The sequence below is a fragment of the Danio rerio genome, chromosome 2 (genome assembly GCF_049306965.1).
Source record: "Danio rerio strain Tuebingen ecotype United States chromosome 2, GRCz12tu, whole genome shotgun sequence".
NCBI lineage: Eukaryota > Metazoa > Chordata > Actinopteri > Cypriniformes > Danionidae > Danio > Danio rerio.
Genome location: NC_133177.1, coordinates 47,078,427 through 47,102,390, shown reverse-complemented (window position 1 = coordinate 47,102,390; position 23,964 = coordinate 47,078,427). Strand labels below are relative to the sequence as shown.

At 33.8% G+C, this 23,964-nt stretch overlaps 3 protein-coding genes across 10 annotated transcripts in view; 2 read left to right on the top strand and 1 right to left on the bottom strand.

Moving 5' to 3' along the window:
* si:ch211-195h23.3 overlaps positions 1–23,924 on the bottom strand; it is a 35,609-nt gene extending 11,685 nt beyond the window's left edge. Inside the window, exons 1-5 of one of the 8 annotated variants that reach the window (XM_073911141.1) lie at positions 23,801–23,924; positions 8,485–8,550; positions 7,858–8,390; positions 6,936–6,965; positions 6,355–6,384 (exon numbers count right to left, since the gene is read on the bottom strand). In XM_073911141.1, coding sequence (XP_073767242.1) covers positions 6,355–6,384; positions 6,936–6,960 — 55 coding nt within the window. In that variant the 5' untranslated portion in view covers positions 6,961–6,965; positions 7,858–8,390; positions 8,485–8,550; positions 23,801–23,924. 8 annotated transcript variants of the gene reach the window in all.
* zeb1a (zinc finger E-box binding homeobox 1a) overlaps positions 1–23,964 on the top strand; it is a 368,188-nt gene that overhangs the window by 229,738 nt on the left and 114,486 nt on the right. The gene's annotated exons all lie outside the window — the stretch shown is intronic.
* LOC137487397 (uncharacterized) lies at positions 1,249–4,482 on the top strand. The gene is made up of 4 exons (XM_068213045.2): positions 1,249–1,998; positions 2,247–2,387; positions 2,551–2,648; positions 2,784–4,482. Exons 1-4 carry the CDS (start codon positions 1,827–1,829, stop codon positions 3,477–3,479), a joined length of 1,107 nt encoding a protein of 368 aa, XP_068069146.1. The 5' UTR covers positions 1,249–1,826; the 3' UTR covers positions 3,480–4,482.

Below are 23,964 nucleotides of genomic sequence, written 5' to 3'. Positions count from 1 at the left end.
ATATTTTACTAGATATTTTTCAAGACTCTTCTATACAGTTTAAAGTGACATTTAAATGCTTAACTAGGTAAATTAGGTTAACTAGACAGATTATGGTAATTAGGCAATTTAGTGTATAATGATGGTTTGTTTTGTAGACTATCGAAAAAATATATAGGCTAAAGGAGCTAATTATTTTGACCTTAAAATTGTTTGAAAAAAATTTAAACTGCTTTAATTGTAGCCAACATAAAACAAATAAGACTTTCTCCAGAAAAAAATATATATTATCAGACATACTGTAAAATTTCCTGAATGTGTTAAACATCATTTGGGAAATATTGAAAAAAGATAAGATTGGGCAAGCTACTTGAAAAAATTTTGTGAGGTAAGCTAAAATGTAGTTTAACTACACTAAAAGCTACCCCCTGGGAAATGTAGCAAGCTAAGCTAAAAGCTACAAGGCAAAAGTAGCTTAGCTACATCCAAGCTATTTTTGCAATTTTTATTTTTAAATTGAAGCAACCTAAATCCAAGTCTATATTTTAGTGATTAATAAAACTGACAATGAAACATATGAGGCAGAACAGTTCAGTTATTTACTGTAAATAATATGCTGAACTAAACAGAAACAAATTATAATATATAACAGCTAAAACAAAAAATCCACATTTAAAATACTATAGTAAAGGGAACTATTTTGGTTATATATATTATATATTTATATTATATTATATATAAGTTATTAAAATATAAGTTATTGCATCTTAACATGTACTTCTTCTCAAGGTATGGTGACGAGGAATCCTGCTTCAGATATAACTCCTCTCCCTCAGTCATCTTTCCATCAAGCAAGTTTCGGTTGGCGAAATCGCCAAGAAAAATTCCTCATTCTAGCCATCATATGGTTTTAATTTCACTGGCTACACACCGGCCTCACAGCTCCATGAATATCGGTGCGGTCACTTATTGATCCGCGATCGGTAAATGTAGCTTCTGTGGACGCTACTGCGCTACTTGACTAATAAAATAACGCCAAGCTACTGAGCAATGTAGTTAAGCTAGTAGCGTCACTACTTGTGTGTGTGTGTGTGTGTGTGTGTGTGTGTGTGTGTGTGTGTGTGTGTGTGTGTGTGTGTGTATATATATATATATATATATATATATATATATATATATATATATTTTTTTTTATATATATATATATATATATATATATATATATATATATATATATATATATATATGTGTGTGTGTGTGTGTGTGTGTGTGAATTTCTGAACTATTTATAAATAAATACGCAAATAAATATATGAATTTGTGGATTTATTTATTTATTTAGTGTTTTAATGATGCAGGAATCTGTGGATTTATTTACTTATTTTTGTATTTATTTGCATATTTATTTATTTATTTGTTTCTGCAGGTTTTATCCATAAGCTTTGGTAACAATTTGCAGACATTTGAATTTCACAGGAGGGCTTAACAATTTGTCTTCAATTGCATCTCCATTTAATTAATTGAACATATAAATTGCATTTAAAACAGCTTTTGTTGCATATCATTTAGATTTATTGAGCTAATCATTTAGATTTTATGTAATATGAAAGTCCCATTAAGTGTATTCTATAGTGTTTGGTAATATGCATTTATCCTCAGTCATTTCAATTTTAAAAGTAAACATTGAGGCAGGGATCACTTTTAGAACATTTAGAATCTCATGATGTGTACAACATTTAGAATCTCCACATCACACCAGATAACCTGCAGCACAAACACAATTCACTTTGTTGGTTTACAGTAGCAAGAACGATCGCTGATTCTGTCCGACTGAACAAACTGTCTATATGAAGAAAGACGAACTGAGTTTGGAAAATACCAGTACAACTGTGATGGAGAAGCCAAAGAAAAACCGGCTCTTAAAACTGCCCTCTTTCCTAAAAGCTTCCAAGAAAAACAAGAACTTCCGAAGTCAGAAAGAGACACAGCTCAAGCAAACGCCTGAAATTGGCAATGATTGTAAGTCATATTTATATTGTGAAATAAAGTTCCAAAAAAATGGTATGGGTGCATCCCTAACAGATATATTACAGATACCATGATTAAGCTATGGTAAATGTAGCAAAACCAAAGTGAATTTGTTGTGATAAAGGCTTAGCTACAATAATCAGTGCCTTTTTTGTTTTGGTTAAATCTGTTGTAAAACTATGGTAAATGTTCATAAGGAATGATCTAAACATTGTGTAAACTATCATTTCTCTTAATAGATGAGGTGGAGGAGGTTGAAGGAATGACACAGAGGAAAAAGAGTAAAGTGGCAAATTTCCTCAAAGCTGCCAGAAGACTCTTCAGGATGTCCTGCTTTGGTCAGACTGAGGAGCAGCTCTCTGTCTCTGCAGACTCTGATGGTAAATAATCATATTAATTGCTAGATTTTTTAAATCTTTGACGTTATGATGACCTATGATGTGAAGAATAATTTGTATTTTGAATTCCCCTTCACCCAAGTTTAACATCGCCTTGAGAATGACTGTGTAAACTGTGTAACTGCAATCATTCCTCTTTTGATAGACGACATTCTATGCCCATCTGGGTCTGTCCAGAGTCTGGAGGTTGCTTGTGTCATCATTCATAATCATGAAGCGAGTTGTGTGAATGACAACCTAAAGGTGAGGATATAAAGATGACCAACTGTTTTAATGCATGTTCTCCTGATGCTTTACATCAAAAGTCTGTTTAGGATCATTGATAGAAATGACATCTGCGCACATGTGAACTGACTTAACTTTGGTTTTGTTCTGCAGCTGGATGAGAAAGATGACGTGAAGACACATAACACAGAGTGTGTCAAAAAAGAGGAGGAGGTGGAGGAGATGGGAATGAATGAAGAGAAGGAAAATGAGGAAAAGATTAAGAAGAGGAGGAGAAAGAGAAATACACAGATAAAAGAGGAAGAGGAGAAGGAAGAGGAGGAGGTGGTGAAAGAAGTGATGAAAATAAAAGAGGAGAGTTTGAAAGAAAAGGAGGAGGAGGATAAGAATGAGGCAATGAAGATAAAAGAGAGGATGAATGAAAAAGAAGCAGAAGAGAAGGAACACACGAGGAAGAGAAAGAGGAGAAAGAGAAATTGCAGGATAAAAGTGGAAGAGAAGAAAGAGGAGATTGAGGGAGAGATGAAGATAAAGGAGGTGAGAATGAAAGAAAATGAAGAGAAAGAGGATAAGAAGGCGAAAGAGGAGAAGGTAAAGGAGGAGAGGATGAAAGAAAATGAAGAGAAGGAGGATAAGAATGAGAAAGAGGAGAAGGGAAAGGTAAATGAGGAGAGGATAAAAGAAAATGAAAAGGAGGATAAGAATGAAGAGGAGATGGAGGAAGAAATGGAGGAGGAGGAGGTAGAAAAGCCAAAGGAGAAGAAGAATAAGAGAAACAAGAAAAGAGACAGCAGGAAAAGCAGAAGGATGATGCGGAGGAGAAATAAAAGAAGAAGGATGAGAGGATGAATGAGAAGGAGACTGAGATGCAATAAAAATGTTTGAAAAATACTTACTGGCCTAAAATATTATTGTGCAAAAAAAAAAAAAAACAGTGCCGAGCCAAAACATTGCATTCACAACACAAAGTTTTACATAAAAAATGTGCAAAATTCGACTTGGTCTCAGATTTAATAGGGGCTGCCACAGCGAAATGAATTGCTAAATGGATGCCCTTCCAGCCGCAACCCAGTACTGGGAAACACCCATACACTTTCTCATTCACATACGAACTCATACACTACGGCCAATTTAGTTCATCCAATTCACTAATGCGTGTCTTTGAGACTTGAACCGGCGACCTTCTTGCTGTGAGCGACAGTGCTAACCACCAAACTCATTGATTCATTTTTTTTTCGGTTTAATCCCTTTATTAATCAGGGGTCACCACAGCAGAATGAACCGCCAAATTATCCAGCATATCTTTTCCGCAGCGGATGCCCTTCCAGCCGCAACCCAGCACTGGGTAACGCCCATACACTCTTGCATTGACACACACACTACGACCAATTTAGCTTATTCAATTCACCTATAGCACATGTCTTTGGACTGTAGAGCACTCAGAGGGAACCCACACAAACACAGGAAGAACATGCAAACTCCACACAGAAATGCCAACTGACACAGCCAGGACTCAAACAGGTGACCTTCTTGCTGTGAGGCGACAGTGCTAACCACCCAGCCACCATGTCACACTAATTATTAATATTACTTATTGTAGGAGCGGTATTTCATAGTTTACTGTTCAAGGTCATTTTCCTATTTTTTTGTGTTATATAATGTGTTCTCATATACTTTAAGTTACTGCTCGTGTAGTATGCTGCGATGGTATGCACGTTTTGTGACACACAAGTTATGTGTGTGATGTGCAGGAGTTGGAGAGCACAAACCATAATTCATCATTCATAGAGTCATAAACAGATGGAATCTTGTGTGGTGATCAATCAGTGTATCTTAAGTCCAATCCATATCCGTTTTCAAAAAAAAAAAATAAAAAATATTAAGAAAACTGACGTTTATCCATTTTTCATCTCCTCACAAGAAACAAAAAAAATATTTTTTTGGCTTAATTTTCTTTCTTTTTTTATTTAGGGTAGGAAAATGGATAGACGACTTGAAAATTCATTATACACATAAAGGCGGTGCTGAAACACCCATTTTCCTTAGAATGATCAACCAAATCTGAGGTCAAGACATAGGCCTCAAAATAAGATCCCTCTGTCGACCAGCACCCAGGCTTTTAATTATTATTAAGTTATATATATATATAAACTAAGTTTACATATTCTGTCATTTGATCAGTTAGCAGGCCTACATCAATAACTACATCTTTGATGCACGTGCTGTAAAGCTATAAAGTATAAATTAAATGTTAATCAAAGGTGCCAACACCAAGGCTCCAAAAATACAAATTTATTAAATTAAAAAGGCTGACATAGAGCGTGTAACGTTTCGAGCCACCCGGCTCTTCATCAGACAATATTTTTGGAGCCTTGGTGTTGCCGCCTTTGATTAACATTTAATTTGCACTTTTTGCAGTTTTGGCTGAGCACCCAATTAAGAGAGATGTGCGTGGTTTTGTACAGTTTTTTCAAGCTATAAAGTATACAAATATTATAGTTGTTGCACGTCACCCAGCTCGCAGCTCTATAATGTCTGTTAGAGAGGCACCACATGCTAATGCCCAGGAGGATTACAAATTTGTCCATTTTCATTAGTATTTTCTTTGATAATAGATCAGAGTGGCATCTGCACATACTTTAGATAAAAGATTTTTATATTTACATTTACATTTAGCAGACGCTTTTATCCAAAGTGACTTACAAATGAGGACAAGGAAGCAATTTACACAACTATAAGAGCAACAATGAATAAGTGCTGTAGGCAAGTTTCAGGTATGGAAAGTGTAAGAAGCAAAACATTAGTATTTTTTTGTTTTCTTTTTGTAATACAGTTAGCAGTAGAACCAGAGAGGCAATTGCAGATTAGGAAGGGAAGTGAAGACTAAATAGTTGAGTTTTTAGTCGTTTCTTGAAGACAGCGAGTGACTTTGCCGTTCTGATGCAGTTAGGAAGCTCATTCGACCAACTGGGCAGATTGAATGCGAGAGTTCGGGAAGGTGATTTCTTGTTAAATGATATTTGTTAAAAATAGAACCCTGAAGGAGCATATACAGGGTAAACAATACATGCCCAAGGGACTGATCTCTGTGGAACTTCACAACTGAGAGGAGTATTGAGGACTGATGGTCAATGTGCACGCTAAAACATCTATGGGTCAGATAAGAACAGAGCCACTCTAAAACTGTGCCCTGATTGAACTAGGCCCACAGCTGTGTCACCAGAACCTTGTAGTCAATCCAGTCAAATGCAGAGTGCAAGTCTAATACAACTAATGGCGAATAATTCCCAGAATCAGTTTCTGTAAAAATATCATTTGAGACTCTGAAAAGTGCAGATTCAAAACTGTGTGATGCTTTAAAACCAGATTAATATGTCTTGTGGACCAAATTTAAAGTCAGATATTTTTGTAATTGTGTCAAAACCACTTTCTCAAGAACCTTTGAGATAAAAAGTTGATTAGAAAATAGACCAAAATTAGAGAAAGAGGAAGGATTGAGGTTTAGTTTAAGATATGCTGTCACTACACAACACTCAAGACCGATAGGGAAGAGGCCAGTAGACAAACATTTGTTGATACCCAAGAGCAGAACCAGACCAAATGTATTCTTAATTTGTTTAAAGAAAGAAGATAGAATAACATCCTAAAGACAAATTAAAGGTTTTGAATTACAAACAATTTCACTGCAATATCACTACACAAGAAAATATGAGAGAGTACATACCCCTCTCGTCATCTGAATCTGATGTGCATTCTGGGAACGAAAAATCAACATGGACAAAAATTCTAGGGTTAATTTAAGCATGAAGAGGCTATGAATGAATTGTAGTCAATCATGTCAAATGCAGAACGCAAATCTAATAAAACAAATGCCAAAGAGTTTTCAGAATCACTTTCTGTAGAAATATCACTTGGCACTCTTAAAAGTACACATTCAATACTATGTAATGCTTTAAAACCAGATTAAAATTTCTCTTGGATTAAACTTCCGATTTTTGCAATTGAGTCAAAACGACTTTCTCAAGGATCTTAGAGATATAAGACAAAATGTGGATTAGAAATAGGACTTTCAGCTTAAGAGAAATACTGTAAATTAGAGAAAAAGGACAGATTGAGGTTTGTACTAAATCACGTATAAGACAGATAAGGAAGTAGACAGACATTTGTTAATAAACAATAGCAGAACAGAAGTAATGGTATTCTTAAATAGTTTCATGGAAAAATGTGGAAAAGTATCCTTAGGAGATTGAAAATTTTAAATTACTAACAATTTCAGTACATGAGAAAATATGAGAGAGTACATACCCCCCTCGTCTTCTGAATCTGACATGCATTCTGGGAAAGATAAACCAACATGGACAAAAATATTAGGGTTTATTTAAGCTTGAAGAGGCTATGAATGAATTAACAGTATTTAATCTGAAACTTTTGATAATATTAATAGTGTTGATAATATTAAGTTGATAAAATGAATAGTGTCATGATTGCCAGCGATCTATGTTGGGAAAGATCGCTGGTGAACTACAGACCTGTGACGAACTACAATTCCCTACCTTCCGCATTGCACACACTGGACTCCATTTCCATTAATCACACACAGTTGAAACCCGTTATTATGGATTGTTTGTACTATAAATACATTTTGCTTATCTGAAGTCTTTGTATGTCATGTGGCTGTTTTGTTATGTTGATGTTCCCGAGTCATATATACAGTCTTGTGAACATTGCGACGTGTTTTCCTCGCTTTTTTGTTTGTCATGTTGCCTGCTGCCTGCCTGTACTGACCAATGGCCTGTGTATTCACTACGACTCTGGATTTGCCTGCTTACATCTGTTTGCTCCTGATTGTGACTGTTGCTTGCCTGACCATTCTCAAGAAACCTGCATTTGCATCCGCACCTCCACTTCACATTACAAAAGACTCAGCCAAACATGGATCCAGCAATATGAAGATCATGCATCTCCTTCAGGAAGCCGGTCAATAGAAGAGAATGTAGGCAATTGTTGTGCGTCACAGGTCTGTAGTTCACCAGCGATCTTTTCCAACATAGATCGGTAGCAATCATGACATACAGATCCTGATGATCTTCATTACAGGTGCTATTTCCTCATTTTCCCTGTAAACAATCCTTAGATACGAATATTGATCGAAGCCATCGTGACCTACAATGAAGAGCACAGGGCTTTGGGGTTAGAGGGGTGTGTTTGATGTCTAGGGAAGTCATACCAATACTAATACTAATGATGCTGATTAGTGGGTGAGCATCTGTTGGCACTCAAAATTCAGTCCGGTCCAGTCCTCTCTGCCTCCCAAGTCTGGCACCATTCACATTGAGCTACCGAGTAAACAGTCACACCCGAATAGCGTCAACAGAGGTAATGCCCTACAGCAGTGATCACCAAACTTGTTCCTGCAGGTCCGGTGGCAGATTTTAGCTTCAACCCTAATCAAACACTTAAAACACCCAGGCAGGTGTGTTGAGGTAAGCTGGAGCTAAACCCTGCAGGGCACACACACACACACACACACACACACACACACACACACACACACACACACACACACACACACACACACACACACACACACACACACACACACACACACACACACACACACACACACACACACACACACACACACACACACAGCCTTGACGCAACCGAGTCACACACAATCAGGTGCCGAGAAGGAAAGTGAAATCGCCCCTCCGTAGCACAAACGGGTCGCCAGACAGCAGCAAAACAGCAACGGGCTCTCTATAAAACAACCAGTCAATATTCATTCGCATGTTAACGTTTTAAAATCATATTTCTAGATAAAACATTTACAGACTCTCAAATAGAAACTTACCCGCAGCCCAGTCAACTGGCTCTTAACGCAAATGGTGAGCAATCCACCAATCATACATGGATGTAGCTAAAAGAATTATTTATTATTAATTAACAGCTCTAAAACTCGCCAGAAATAGCCAAAGACATAAACAGAGACATACCGTTACTTGCTGATGCGATTGCACTTCCGCAGGCCAAAGAAACAGAATTACAGGTTTTTCTAAACACTGCAGGCTTACTGCTCAACGCTCAATGCTTAACGCACATCAAAAGTTTGCACGCACTCAACACACTGCCACTATTCCATGCCAGGGATATAACGGAAGCAAAACCTCCACACTTTTAAAGGGGTGGCGAGCTTAATTTCTAACTCCATTCACCTAAACATAGTGAGGAAACCCCTCCCCCTTGGGGATCCCCCACTACACGCATACGAGTGGGAAACCCCTCCCCTTTGGGGATCGCCCCATTACAACCGCATTTTAAATAAGTAGAAAAAAACAATGGTCAGTTCTTACACAGGACATCCCACACTATATATGTACCTCACATGAAACCTTTTTACTGCAGCATTTTAAAGAGATGGGGTATTAACATAATATAAAGTACTATAAAGACCGCAATTTAAATAAGTAGAAAAAAACAATGGTCAGTTCTTACACAGGACATCCCATACTATGTGTGGACTTCACATGAAACCTTATTACTGCAGTGTTTTGAAGAAATTGTATAATATTATATTTCAAAGTGTTATAAAGACCCCCTTTTAAATAAGTAGAAAAAAATAATGGTCAGTTCTTATGCAGGACATCCCATACTATGTGTGAACTTCACATGAAACCTATTTACTGCAGCATTTTAGAGAAATGTGGTATTAACATAAAATAAAGTGCTATAAAGACCCCATTTCAAATAAGTAGAAAAAAACAATGATCAGTTCTTATACAGGACATCCCATACTATATTTGTACTTCACATGAAACCTTTTTACTGCAGCATTTTAAAGAGACGGGGTATTAACATAATATAAAATACTATAAAGACCGCATTTTAAATAAGTAGAAAAAACAATGGTCAGTTCTTACACAGGACATCCCATACTATGTGTGGACTTCACATGAAACCTTATTACTGCAGTGTTTTGGAGAAATTGTATAATATTATATTTCAAAGTGTTATAAAGACCCCAATTTAAATAAGTAGAAAAAAACAATGGTCAGTTATTATACACGACATCCCATACTATATCTGTACTTCACATGAAACCTATTTACTGCAGCATTTTAGAGAAATGGGGTATTAACATAATATAAAGTGCTATAAAGACCCCATTTCAAATAAGTATAAAAAAACAATGGTCAGTTTTTGTACAAGACATTCCATATTTTTTGTGTACATCACATAAAACATTCTTACTGCACTGTTTTGGAGAAATGAGGTATTAACATAACATAAAGTTGTATAAAAACCCCATTTCAAATAAGTAGAAAAAAACAATGGTCAGATCTTATACAGGACATGCTAATCTATGTGTGTACTTCACATGAAACCTTTTTACTGCAGCATTTTAAAGAAACGGGATATTAACATAATATAAAGTACTATAAAGACCGCATTTTAAATAAGAAGGAAAAAAAACAATTTTCAGTTGTTATACAGGACATCCCATACTATATGTGTACTTCACATGAAAACTTCTTACTGCACTGTTTTGGAGAAGCGGGGTATTAACATCATAATATAAAGTGATATAAAACCCCCATTTCAAATAAGTAGAAAAAAGAATTGTCAGTTGTTATACAGGACATCCCATACTATATGTGTACTTCACATGAAAACTTCTTACTGCACTGTTTTGGAGAAGCGGGGTATTAACATGATAATATAAAGTGATATAAAAACCCCATTTCAAATAAGTAGAAAAAACAATGGTCATTTCTTACACAGGACATCCCATACTATGTGTGGACTTCACATGAAACCTTATTACTGCAGTGTTTTGGAGAAATTGTATAATATTATATTTCAAAGTGTTATAAAGACCCCAATTTAAATAAGTAGAAAAAAACAATGGTCAGTTATTATACACGACAACCCATACTATATCTGTACTTCACATGAAACCTATTTACTGCAGCATTTTAGAGAAATGGGGTATTAACATAATATAAAGTGCTATAAAGACCCCATTTCAAATAAGTATAAAAAAAACAATGGTCAGTTTTTGTACAAGACATTCCATATTTTGTGTGTACATCACATGAAACATTCTTACTGCACTGTTTTGGAGAAATGAGGTATTAACATAACATAAAGTTGTATAAAAACCCCATTTCAAATAAGTAGAAAAAAACAATGGTCAGATCTTATACAGGACATGCTAATCTATGTGTGTTCTTCACATGAAACCTTTTTACTGCAGCATTTTAAAGAAACGGGATATTAACATAATATAAAGTACTATAAAGACCCCATTTCAAATAAGTATAAAAAAACAATGGTCAGTTTTTGTACAAGACATTCCATATTTTGTGTGTACATCACATGAAACATTCTTACTGCACTGTTTTGGAGAAATGAGGTATTAACATAACATAAAGTTGTATAAAAACCCCATTTCAAATAAGTAGAAAAAAACAATGGTCAGATCTTATACAGGACATGCTAATCTATGTGTGTTCTTCACATGAAACCTTTTTACTGCAGCATTTTAAAGAAACGGGATATTAACATAATATAAAGTACTATAAAGACCGCATTTTAAATAAGAAGGAAAAAAAACAATTGTCAGTTGTTATACAGGACATCCCATACTATATGTGTACTTCACATGAAAACTTCTTACTGCACTGTTTTGGAGAAGCGGGGTATTAACATGATAATATAAAGTGATATAAAAACCCCATTTCAAATAAGTAGAAAACACAATTGTCAGTTGTTATACAGGACATCCCATACTATATGTGTACTTCACATGAAACCTTTTTACTGCAGCATTTTGGAGAAACAGGGTATTACATAGAAAAAGTACTATAAATATCCCCTTTCAATTAAGTAGAAAAAAACAATGGTCAGATCTTATACAGGACATCCTAATCTATGTGTTTACTTCACATAAAAGCTTTTTACTGCAGCATTTTAAAGAAACAGGGTATTAACATAATATAAAGTACTATAAAGACTTTATTTTAAATAGGTAGAAAAAAACAATGGTCAGTTCTTATACAGGACATTTCATACTATGTGTGTACCTCACATTAAACCTTCTTACTGCACTGTTTTGGAGAAATGGGGTATTAATATGATTTAAATTGTTATAAGGACCCTATTTCTAATAAGTAGAAAAAAACAATGGTCAGTTCTTATATAGGACATCCCATACTCTATGTGTACTTCACATGAAACCTTTTTACTGCAGCATTTTTCAGACATGGGGTATTAACATAATATAAAGTGCTATAAAGACCCCATTTCTAATAAGTAGAAAAAAACAATAGTCAGTTCTTATACAGGACATCCCATACTATATATGTACTTCACATGAAACCTTTTTACTGCAGCATTTTAAAGAGACAAGGTATTAACATAATAAAAAATACTATAAAGACCCCATTTTTAATAAGTAGAAAAAAATAATGGTCAGTTCTTATACAGGACATCCCATACTATGTGTGAACTTCACATGAAACCTTATTACTGCAGTGTTTTGGAGAAATTGTATATTATTATATTTCAAAGTGTTACTGTATAAAGACCCCAATTTAAATAAGTAAAAAAAAACAATGGTCAGTTCTTATACAGGACATCCCATACTATATATGTACTTCACATGAAAGCTTTTTACTGCAGCATTTTAAAGAGACGGGGTATTAACATAATATAAAATACTATAAAGACCGCATTTTAAAAAAAGTAGAAAAAAACAATGGTCAGTTCTTACACAGGACATCCCATACTATATATGTACTTCACATGAAACCTTTTTACTGCAGCATTTTAAAGAGACGGGGTATTAACATAATATAAAATACTATAAAGACCGCATTTTAAATAAGTAGAAAAAAACAATGGTCAGTTCTTACACAGGACATCCCATACTATGTGTGGACTTCACATGAAACCTTATTACTGCAGTGTTTTGAAGAAATTGTATAATATTATATTTCAAAGTGTTATAAAGACCCCCTTTTAAATAAGTAGAAAAAAATAATGGTCAGTTCTTATGCAGGACATCCCATACTATGTGTGAACTTCACATGAAACCTATTTACTGCAGCATTTTAGAGAAATGTGGTATTAACATAAAATAAAGTGCTATAAAGACCCCATTTCAAATAAGTAGAAAAAAACAATGATCAGTTCTTATACAGGACATCCCATACTATATTTGTACTTCACATGAAACCTTTTTACTGCAGCATTTTAAAGAGACGGGGTATTAACATAATATAAAATACTATAAAGACCGCATTTTAAATAAGTAGAAAAAACAATGGTCAGTTCTTATACATGACATACCATACTATATCTGTACTTCACATGAAACCTATTTACTGCAGCGTTTTGGAGAAAGGGGGTATTAACATAATATAAAGCGCTATAAAGACCGCATTTCAAATAAGTAGAAAAAAACAATGGTCAGTTCTTATACAGGACATACCATACTATATGTGTACTTCACATGAAACCTTTTTACTGCAGCATTTTGGAGAAAGGGGGTATTAACATAATATTAAGTGCTTTAAAGACCCCATTTCAAATAAGTAGACAAAGACAATGATCAGTTCTTATACATGACATACCATACTATATATGTACTTCACATGAAACCTTTTTACTGCAGCATTTTGGAGAAACTGGGTATTAAGCCAATATAAAGTGCTATAAAGACCCTATTTCAAATAAGTAGAAAAAAACAATGGTCAGTTCTTATACAGGACATACCATACTATATGTGTACTTTACATGAAACCTATTTACTGCAGCATTTTGGAGAAAGGGGGTATTAACATGATATAAAGTGCTATAAAGACCCCATTTCTAATAAGAAGAAAAAAACAATAGTCAGTTCTTATACAGGACATCCCATGCTATATATGTACTTCACATGAAACCTTTTTACTGCAACATTTTAAAGAGACAGGGTATTAACATAATATAAAATACTATAAAGACCGCATTTTAAATAAGTAGAAAAATAACAATGGTCAGTTCTTATACAGCACATCCCATACTATGTGTGAACTTCACATGAAACCTTATTACTGCAGTGTTTTGGAGAAATTGTATATTATTATATTTCAAAGTGTTATAAAGACCCCAATTTAAATAAGTAGAAAAAAACAATGGTCAGTTCTTATACAGGACATCCCATACTATATCTGTACTTCACATGAAACTTATTTACTGCAGCATTTTGGAGAAATGGGGTATTAACATAATATTAAGTGCTTTAAAGACCCCATTTCAAATAAGTAGAAAAAACAATGGTCAGTTCTTATACAGGACATCCTAAACTATATATGTACTTCACATGAAACCTTTTTACTTCAGCATTTTAAATAAACGGGGCATTAACATAATATAAAGTACTATAAAGACTTCATTTTAAATAAGTAGAAAAAACAATGGTCAGTTTTTATACAGGACATCCCATACTCTTTATGTACTTCACATGAAACCTTTTTACTGCAGCAATTTAAAGAAACTGGCTATTAACATAATATAAAGTGCTATAAAGACCGCATTTCAAGTAGAAAAAAACAATTGTCAGTTCCCATACAGGACATCCCATACTATGTGTGTACTTCACATACAATCTTTTTACTGCAGCATTTTAAAGAAACGGGGTATTAACATAATATAAAGTACTATAAAGACCGCATTTTAAATAAGTAGAAAAAATAATGGTTGATTCTTATATAGGACATCCAATACTATATATGTAACTATATATATACTTCACAAGAAACCTTTTTACTGCAGCATTTTGGAGAAATGGGGTATTAACCCATTATAAAGTGCTATAAAGACCACAGTTTAAATAAGTAGAAGACAACAATAGTCAGTTCTTATACAGGATATTCCATACTATATGGGTACTTCACATGAAGCCTTTTTACTTCAGTGTTTTGGAGAAACAGGGTATTAACATATTACAAAGTGCTATAAAGACCCCATTTCAAATAAGTAGAAAAAACAATGGTCAGTTCATATATAGGACATCCCATACTATGTGTGTACTTCACATGAAACCTTTTTATTGCAGCATTTTGAAGAAATGGGGTATTAACCTATTATAAAGTGCTACAAAGACCGCATGTCAAATAAGTAGAAAAAAAATTGGTCAGTTCTTATATAGGGCATCCCATACTATATGCGTACTTCACATGAAACATTCTTACTGCAGCATTTTCGAGAAATGGGATATTAACATATTACAAAGTGCTATAAAGACCCAATTTCTAATAAGTAGAAGAAAACAATTGCCAGTTTTTATACAGGGCGTCCTATACTATACACATACTTCATGTGAAGACTTCTCACCAAATAATTTTGGAGAAATTGGGAAATAACAAAATTCAAGTGTTTTAAAGACCCCATTTTTTAGAAGTAGAATACAAAAATAGTCAGTTTTTGTAGAGGACATCTCATAAAATTTGCATACATCATATGAAGCCTTCTTACTACTACATTTTAGAGAAATGGGGCACTAACATAATATGAAGTACTATAAAGACCTCATTACTAATAAGTAGAATAAACAATAGTCAGTTGTCATACAGGATGTCCTATACTTTATGCATACTTCATGTGAAAACTTATTACTGCACCATTTTCGAGAAATTGGGTATTAAACTTATAAATTGCTTTAAAGACCCCTTTTCTAAAAAGTAGAAAAAAATAACAATGCTCAGCTCTTCCTATTGCTGAATACTCGTAGAGGACATCCCATACTGTATGCATACCTAATATGAAACCTTCTTACTGCCACTTTTTGGAGAATTGGGCCATTAACATAATATAAAGTGCTTTATGTTTTTGTACAGGACGTCCCTCACTGTATGCATAATTTACATGAAACCATCCTACTGCGGCATTTGGGTGAAATAGGTATCAACTTAAAGTACTATAAAGACCTAATTTCTAATAAGTAGAAAAAAACAACAGTCAGTTCTTGTACAGGACATCCCATACTACATGTATTTATCAGATGAAGACTTGTTACTGCAGTGTTTTGGAGAATTTGGGCATAAACATTATATAAAGTGCTTTAAATACCCAATGTCTAATAAGTAGAAACAATGGGCAGTTCACGTTCATGACATTCCATAATATATGCATACTTTACATGAAACCTTGTCACTGCAGCATTTTGGAGAAATGGAGGAATAATAACATTCAAAGTGTCATAAAGACCCAATGTCTAATAAGTAGAAGAAAACAATGGTCTGTTCTTAAAAAGGACGTCCCATACTAAAGGCGTACCTCATATGAAGACTTCTTACGGCAGCGTTTTAGAGAAAAGGGACATAATTACCTTTTAGATGGCTATCAAGATCCCATTTCTAATAAGTAAAAAAAAAAAAAAAAAACGGTCAGTTCTTCAATGGACAATTCAGTGGTCAGTTAGGTTGATGGCATCATCCCAACTGTCTCAAGCTATTATTGTACTATTACAACAAAATGATATTATTGGGGATGATGAGTGGTGCTGCTCCAAATGTAGGGTACAAAGACAAAGACAAAACAAATATGTTTGGTTAATTTCATAGAGATAGTTTACCCAAAAGTGAAAATGAACGCACTATGCACTGGCAATCAAATGGTTACAAACATTTATTAGTTCCTTCTTTTGGTTGAACACAAAAGATATTTAGAATGAACTTGAAAACTGGTAACCATTGACTTCCATTTTAGAAAAAAAAACAATTACTATGGAGGTCAATAAATATAGTTCCTCAGCAGGAAGGGAACTGCAATTTTGTGTATCCCTGACACATTTGGAGTTGTGGAAAACTGTGATGTGCTGTCTGTCCTTGACACATTCATCCTGTATCAAAACTGACCATTATTTTATTCTACTCATTCGAAATGGACACTTTATAGTCATCTGAAGAGTAATAACGCCCCATTGATCCAGATCACTGCAGTAACAAGTATTCCTATGAGGTATGCATATAGTATGTGATGTCCTGTAAAAGAAATGACTATTCTTTTTTCTACTTATTAGAAATGAGGTGTTTGTAGCAATCTAAAAGGTAACAATGTCCCAATTCTCCAAAACGATGCAGTAACAAGTCTTCGTCTGAGATATGCATATAGCATTGCATGTCCTGTACGACTGATCAATGTTTTCTTCTACTTAGTAGAAATTAGGTCATTATAGAACTTGCTGCAGTAAGAAGTCTTCATATGTACAAAAACTGATGATTTTATGTACTTATTAGAAATTGGGTGTTTATATCCATCTGAAAAGTAATAATGTCCCAATTCTCCAAAAAACTGAAGTAACAAGTGTTCATGTGAAGTATGCTTATAATATAGGATGTCCTGCATAAGAGCTGACCATTGTTTACTTCTACTTACAAGAAATTGGGTCTTTGAAACACTTTAACTTATGTTAAACCTAATTTCTCAAAAACCCTGCTGTAATAAGGTTTTTATGTGAAGTACACATTTAGTATGGGAAGTCCTGTACAATAACTAATCATTGTTTTTTTATACTTTTTGGAAATGGGGTCTTTATAACATTTTGAATTATAATAATACCCAATTGTTCAGTAAAAAGGTTCCATGTGAAGTACACATATAGTATGGGATGTCATGTATAAGAACTGACATTGTTTTTTTCAACTTATTTGAATTGGGGTCTTTATAACACTTTATATTATGTTAATACCCCATTTCTCCAAAATGCTGCAGTAAATAGATTTCATGTGAAGTACAGATATAGTATGGGATGTCCTGTATAAGAACTGACCATTGTTTTTTTTCTACTTATTTAAATTGGGGTCTTTATAACACTTTGAAATATAATAATATACAATTTCTCCAAAACACTGTAGTAATAAGGTTTCATGTGAAGTTCACACATAGTATGGGATGTGCTGTATAAGAACTGACCATTGTTATTTTTCTACTTATTTAAAATGCGGTCTTTATAGTATTTTATATTATGTTAATACCCCGTCTCTTTAAAATGCTGCAGTAAAAAGGTTTCATGTGAAGTACATATATAGCATGGGATGTCCTGTATAAGAACTGATTATTGTTTTTTTCTTATTATTAGAAATGGAGTTTTTATAGCACTTTATATTATGTTATTACCCCATGTCTGAAAAATGCTGCAGTAAAAAGGTTTCATGTGAAGTACAGATATAGTATGGGATGTCCTATATAAGAACTGACCATTGTTTTTTTTCTACTTATTTAAATTGGGGTCTTTATGACACTTTGAAATATAATATTATACAATTTCTCCAAAACACTGCAGTAATAAGGTTTCATGTGAAGTCCACACATAGTATGGGATGTCCTGTGTAAGAACTGACCATTGTTTTTTTCTACTTATTTAAAATGCGGTCTTTATAGTATCTTATATTATGTTAATACCCCGTCTCTTTAAAATGCTGCAGTAAAAAGGTTTCATGTGAAGTACATATATAGTATGGGATGTCCTGTATAAGATCTGACCATTGTTTTTTTTTCTACTTATTTGAAATGGGGACTTTATAGCACTTTATTTTATGTTAATACCCCATTTAATAAAAATGCTGCAGTAAATAGGTTTCATGTGAAGTAGAGATATAGTATGGGATGTCGTGTATAATAACTGACCATTGTTTTTTTCTACTTATTTAAATTGGGGTCTTTATAACACTTTGAAATATAATATTATACAATTTCTCCAAAACACTGCAGTAATAAGGTTTCATGTGAAGTCCACACATAGTATGGGATGTCCTGTGTAAGAACTGACCATTGTTTTTTTCTACTTATTTAAAATGCGGTCTTTATAGTATCTAATATTATGTTAATACCCCGTCTCTTTAAAATGCTGCAGTAAAAAGGTTTCATGTGAAGTACATATATAGTATGGGATGTCCCGTATAAGATCTGACCATTGTTTTTTTCTACTTATTTGAAATGGGGACTTTATAGCACTTTATTTTATGTTAATACCCCATTTCATTAAAATGCTGCAGTAAATAGGTTTCATGTGAAGTAGAGATATAGTATGGAATGTCGTGTATAATAACTGACCATTGTTTTTTTTCTACTTATTTAAATTGGGGTCTTTATAACACTTTGAAATATAATATTATACAATTTCTCCAAAACACTGCAGTAATAAGGTTTCATGTGAAGTACACATATAGTATGGTATGTCCTGTATAAGAACTGACTATTCTTTTTTTCTACTTATTTGAAATGCGGTCTTTATAGCACTTTATATTAGGTTATTACCCCAATTCTCCAAAACAGTGCAGTAAAAAGTTTTTATGTGAAGTACACATAAAGTATGGGATGTCCTGAATAAGAACTGACCATTGTTTCTTTCTACTTATTGGAAATGGGGTCTTTATAGTACTTTATATTATGTTAATACCCCATTTCTCCAAAACAGTGCAGTAAGAAAGTTTCATGTCAAGTACATAGTATGGGATGTCCTATGTAAGAACTGACCATTGTTTTTTTCTACTTATTGGAAATGGGCTCTTTATAGCACTTTATCATATGTTAATACCCTGTTTCCCAAAAACGCAGCAGTAAAAATGTTTCATGTGAAGTGCACTTATAGTATGGGATGTCCTGTATAAGAACTGACCATTGTTTTTTACTACTTATTTGAAATGGGCTCTTTATATTACTTTATATTATGTTAATACCCCCTTTCTCCAAAATGCTGCAGTAAAAAGGTTTCATGTGAAGTACACATATAGTATGGTATGTCCTGTATAAGAACTAACCATTGTTTTTTTCTACTTATTTGAAATGCGGTCTTTATAGCACTTTATATTATGTTAAAACCCCCTTTCTCCAAAACGCTGCAGTAAATAGGTTTCATGTGAAGTACAGATATAGTATGGGATGTCCTTTATAAGAACTGACCATTGTCTTTTTCTACTTATTTGAAATGGGGTCTTTATAGCACTTTATATTAGGTTATTACCCCAATTCTCCAAAACAGTGCAGTAAAAAGTTTTTATGTGAAGTACACATAAAGTATGGGATGTCCTGAATAAGAACTGACCATTGTTTCTTTCTACTTATTGGAAATGGGGTCTTTATAGTACTTTATATTATGTTAATACCCCATTTCTCCAAAACAGTGCAGTAAGAAATTTTCATGTCAAGTACATAGTATGGGATGTCCTATGTAAGAACTGACCATTGTTTTTTTCTACTTATTGGAAATGGGCTCTTTATAGCACTTTATCATATGTTAATACCCTGTTTCCCAAAAACGCTGCAGTAAAAATGTTTCATGTGAAGTGCACATATAGTATGGGATGTCCTGTATAAGAACTGACCATTGTCTTTTTCTACTTATTTGAAATGGGGTCTTTATAGGACTTTATATTATATTAATACCCCCTTTCTCCAAAATGCTGCAGTAAAAAGGTTTCATGTGAAGTACACATATAGTATGGTATGTCCTGTATAAGAACTGACTATTCTTTTTTTCTACTTATATTAAATGCGGTCTTTATAGCACTTTATATTAGGTTGTTACCCCAATTCTCCAAAACAGTGCAGTAAAAAGTTTTTTTATGTGAAGTACACATAAAGTATGGGATGTCCTGAATAAGAACTGACCATTGTTTCTTTCTACTTATTAGAAATGGGGTCTTTATAGTACTTTATATTATGTTAATACCCCATTTCTCCAAAACAGTGCAGTAAGAAAGTTTCATGTCAAGTACATAGTATGGGATGTCCTATGTAAGAACTGACCATTGTTTTTTTCTACTTATTGGAAATGTGCTCATTATAGCACTTTATCATTTGTTAATACCCTGTTTCCCAAAAACGCTGCAGTAAAACTGTTTCATGTGAAGTGCACATATAGTATGGGATGTCCTGTATAAGAACTGACCATTGTTTTTTTCTACTTATTTGAAATGGGGTCTTTATAGCACTTTATTTTATGTTAATACCCCCTTTCTCCAAAATGCTGCAGTAAAAATGTTTCATGTGAAGTGCACATATAGTATGGGATGTCCTGTATAAGAACTGACCATTGTTTTTTTCTACTTATTTGAAATGGGGTCTTTATAGCACTTTATTTTACGTTAATACCCCCTTTCTTCAAAATGCTGCAGTAAAAAGGTTTCATGTGAAGTACACATATAGCATGGTATGTCCTGTATAAGAACTGACCATTGTTTTTTTCTACTTATTTAAAATAGGGTCTTTATAGCACTTTATATTGGCTTAATACCCCGTTTCTCCAAAATGCTGCAGTAAAAAGGTTTCATGTGAAGTACATATATAGTAGGGTATGTCATGTATAAGAACTGACCATTGTCTTTTTCTACTTATTTGAAATGGGGTCTTTATAGCACTTTATATTATGTTAATACCCCCTTTCTCCAAAATGCTGCAGTAAAAAGGTTTCATATGAAGTACACATATAGTACGGGATGTCCTGTATAAGAACTGACCATTGTTTATTTCTACTTATTTAAAATGGGGTCCTTATATTACTTTATACTATGTTAATTCCCCCGTGTCTTTAAAATGCTGCAGTAAAAAGCTTTCATGTGAAGTACACACAGAGATAAGGGTGTCGTGTATAAGATCTGACCATTGTTTTTCTCTACTTATTTGAAAGGGGGACTTTATAGTACTTTTTTTCTATGTTAACAACCCGTTTCTTTAAAATGCTGCAGTAAAAAGGTTTCATGTGAAGTACATATATAGTATGGGATGTCCTGTATAAGAACCGACCATTGTTTTTTTCTACTTATTTGAAGTGGGGTTTTTATATTACTTTATTGTGTTAATACCTCATTTCTCCAAAACAGTGCAGTAAGAAGGTTTCATGTAATGTACACACATAGTATGGGATGTCCTGTACTAGAACTGACCATTGTTTTTGTCTACTTATTTGAAATGAGGTCTTTATAGCACTTTATATTATTTTAATACCCCATTTCTCCAAAATGCTGCAGTAAAAAAGTTTTATGTGAAGTACAGATATAGTATGGATGTCCTGTATAAGAACTGACCATAGATTTTTTCTACCTATTTAAAATGTGGTCTTTATAGTATTTTATATTATGTTAATACCCCGTTTTTTTTAAATGCTGCAGTAAAAACGCTTCATGTGAAGTACATATATAGTATGGTATGTCCTGTATAAGAACTGTCCATTGTTTTTTTCTACTTATTAGAAATGGGGTATTTATATCACTTTATAATAGGTTAATACCTAGTTTCTCTAAAACGCTGCAGTAAAAAAGATTTCATGTGAAGTACACATATAGTATGGGATGTCCTGAATAAGAATTGACCATTGTTTCTTTCTATTTAATCGAAATGGGGTCTTTACAACACTTTATATTATGTTAATGTCCCACTTCTCCAGATTGCTGGAGTAAGAAGTGTTTATATGTAGTATGCATATTGTATGTGATGTTCTGTACAGGAACTGATCATTGTTTTTTGTCTATTTATTGAAAATTGGGTCTTCATAACACTTTGAGTAATGTTAATGCCCAATTTCTCCAAGACGCTGCAGTAACAAGTCTTTAAATGAGGTTTAGTATGGGATGTCCTGTATAAGACCTGACTATTGTTTTTTTTTTCTACATCTTTTAAATGAGCATTTTTTTTTCCAAATTGCTGCAGTAAAAAGGATTCATGTGTTGTATATATGCATATAGCATGGGACATGTAGTATCAGACCTGATCACTCTTTTATTTAACTTATTCCAAACAATGTATTTATAACACTTTAAAGACTTTTTAGCTCATTAATAGCCCATTTCTCCAAAATGCTGCAGTAAGTTATTATGAGGTATGCATAAAATATTGCATGTCCTGTCCATAGTTTTCTTCTGTTAACTTAAATGAGGTCTTTTACATGAGGTATGCATGTACATCCTGTATCAGAACCAAACTTTGTTTTTTTTTCTACTTATTTCTTTATAGCACTTTAAAGTGTGTTAATGGTACATTTCTCCAAAATGCTGCAGTAAAACAGGCTTCATATGATGTATGCTTAGTATTTGACTTCCTGCATCGATCTTGTTGTTCTATTCTATTCTACAAATAATAAGGTCTTTACATTCATCTAAAGTGTAGTAATGCCCCATATCCCATATACTGAAAGAAGCATATATTTTTAAATCCCCTTTAAATAAAACCAACATATATTTGTAACTTAAACAATGCTATGTTGGACTACTTCATGATTATTTTCACTTTCTGAGGTTAGGCACGTTGTATAAAATTGCATTCAACCTTATTAGCAATGTACTGTAGTTGGCTAGGAGAAATAAAAACGCTTTCTGGGTATTTAGAAATCGTATATTTATTCTGACCGTTTGATTGCTATAAAATCATTTGAAGCAAAAAGATAGACTTGAGGAAATTAAAGGTAAGCACAGAAACCAATTTCTTAAAATAACAACAGTCAAAAAAAGCTAATAAATTGTTTAATAAAGCATACGTGGGAGGAAAGGGGGATAAACTTATATTTCGTTGTTATCTCTCTGTTCTGGGCGAAATGTGTGCTCTGTGGAGCGCTCTCTGTGTGGCTGCTGACATTACCGTAATGATAATAATACGCGCGCACCAAAATATAAAGCGCGGCTGGCTTGACTGTGTTTTTCCGAACCGCGGCTGGCTTGACCGCAGTTGCATGCGCCCACATACACATTGATGTTCTTGACAAGAATAGCATTTGTTAACTTTTTTAAGTAAGGTGCAAATCGCCATCATGCAAGAATCATTTTGCTTTTTTGATTATACATAATTCTCGATTACATCACACAAAGCTGAAACTCTACGACACGTCTAAATAACACGTTGCCACTGCCAGTATTTTTGGAGATTGCCCAACATTTCATAAATCATTTATCAGGGGAGCCCAGGGCTGTTTCTCAATATGCATTCTTCAGCGATCTTGTTACCTCATTATTACCCAAGCATTACAATTTGTTCCCTTATACCTACACGTACGTTCTTTATACTATTATAGCGTAATGTAGCCTAAAGAAAAGTACACCGTTCACTCGAGTGACGCGGTACTTTGTGGGTTGTAAAGGAATTACCTACATTTTCTTACAGCGCGTTTATTAACGTACATCTTCTAAACTTACCGTCACTTTGCGAAGACTCCATCTATGGATCTCAATTTCAGCACGGCATGCTCATTACCAGGAACTTCGCGTGAAAATCTGCCTAGAACACACGCGCTATCGTCAATAGATTTGTTCTTGAAAGGCGGTCTTACGTAATTACTGTAGCTTTGTAGCAAGAACCA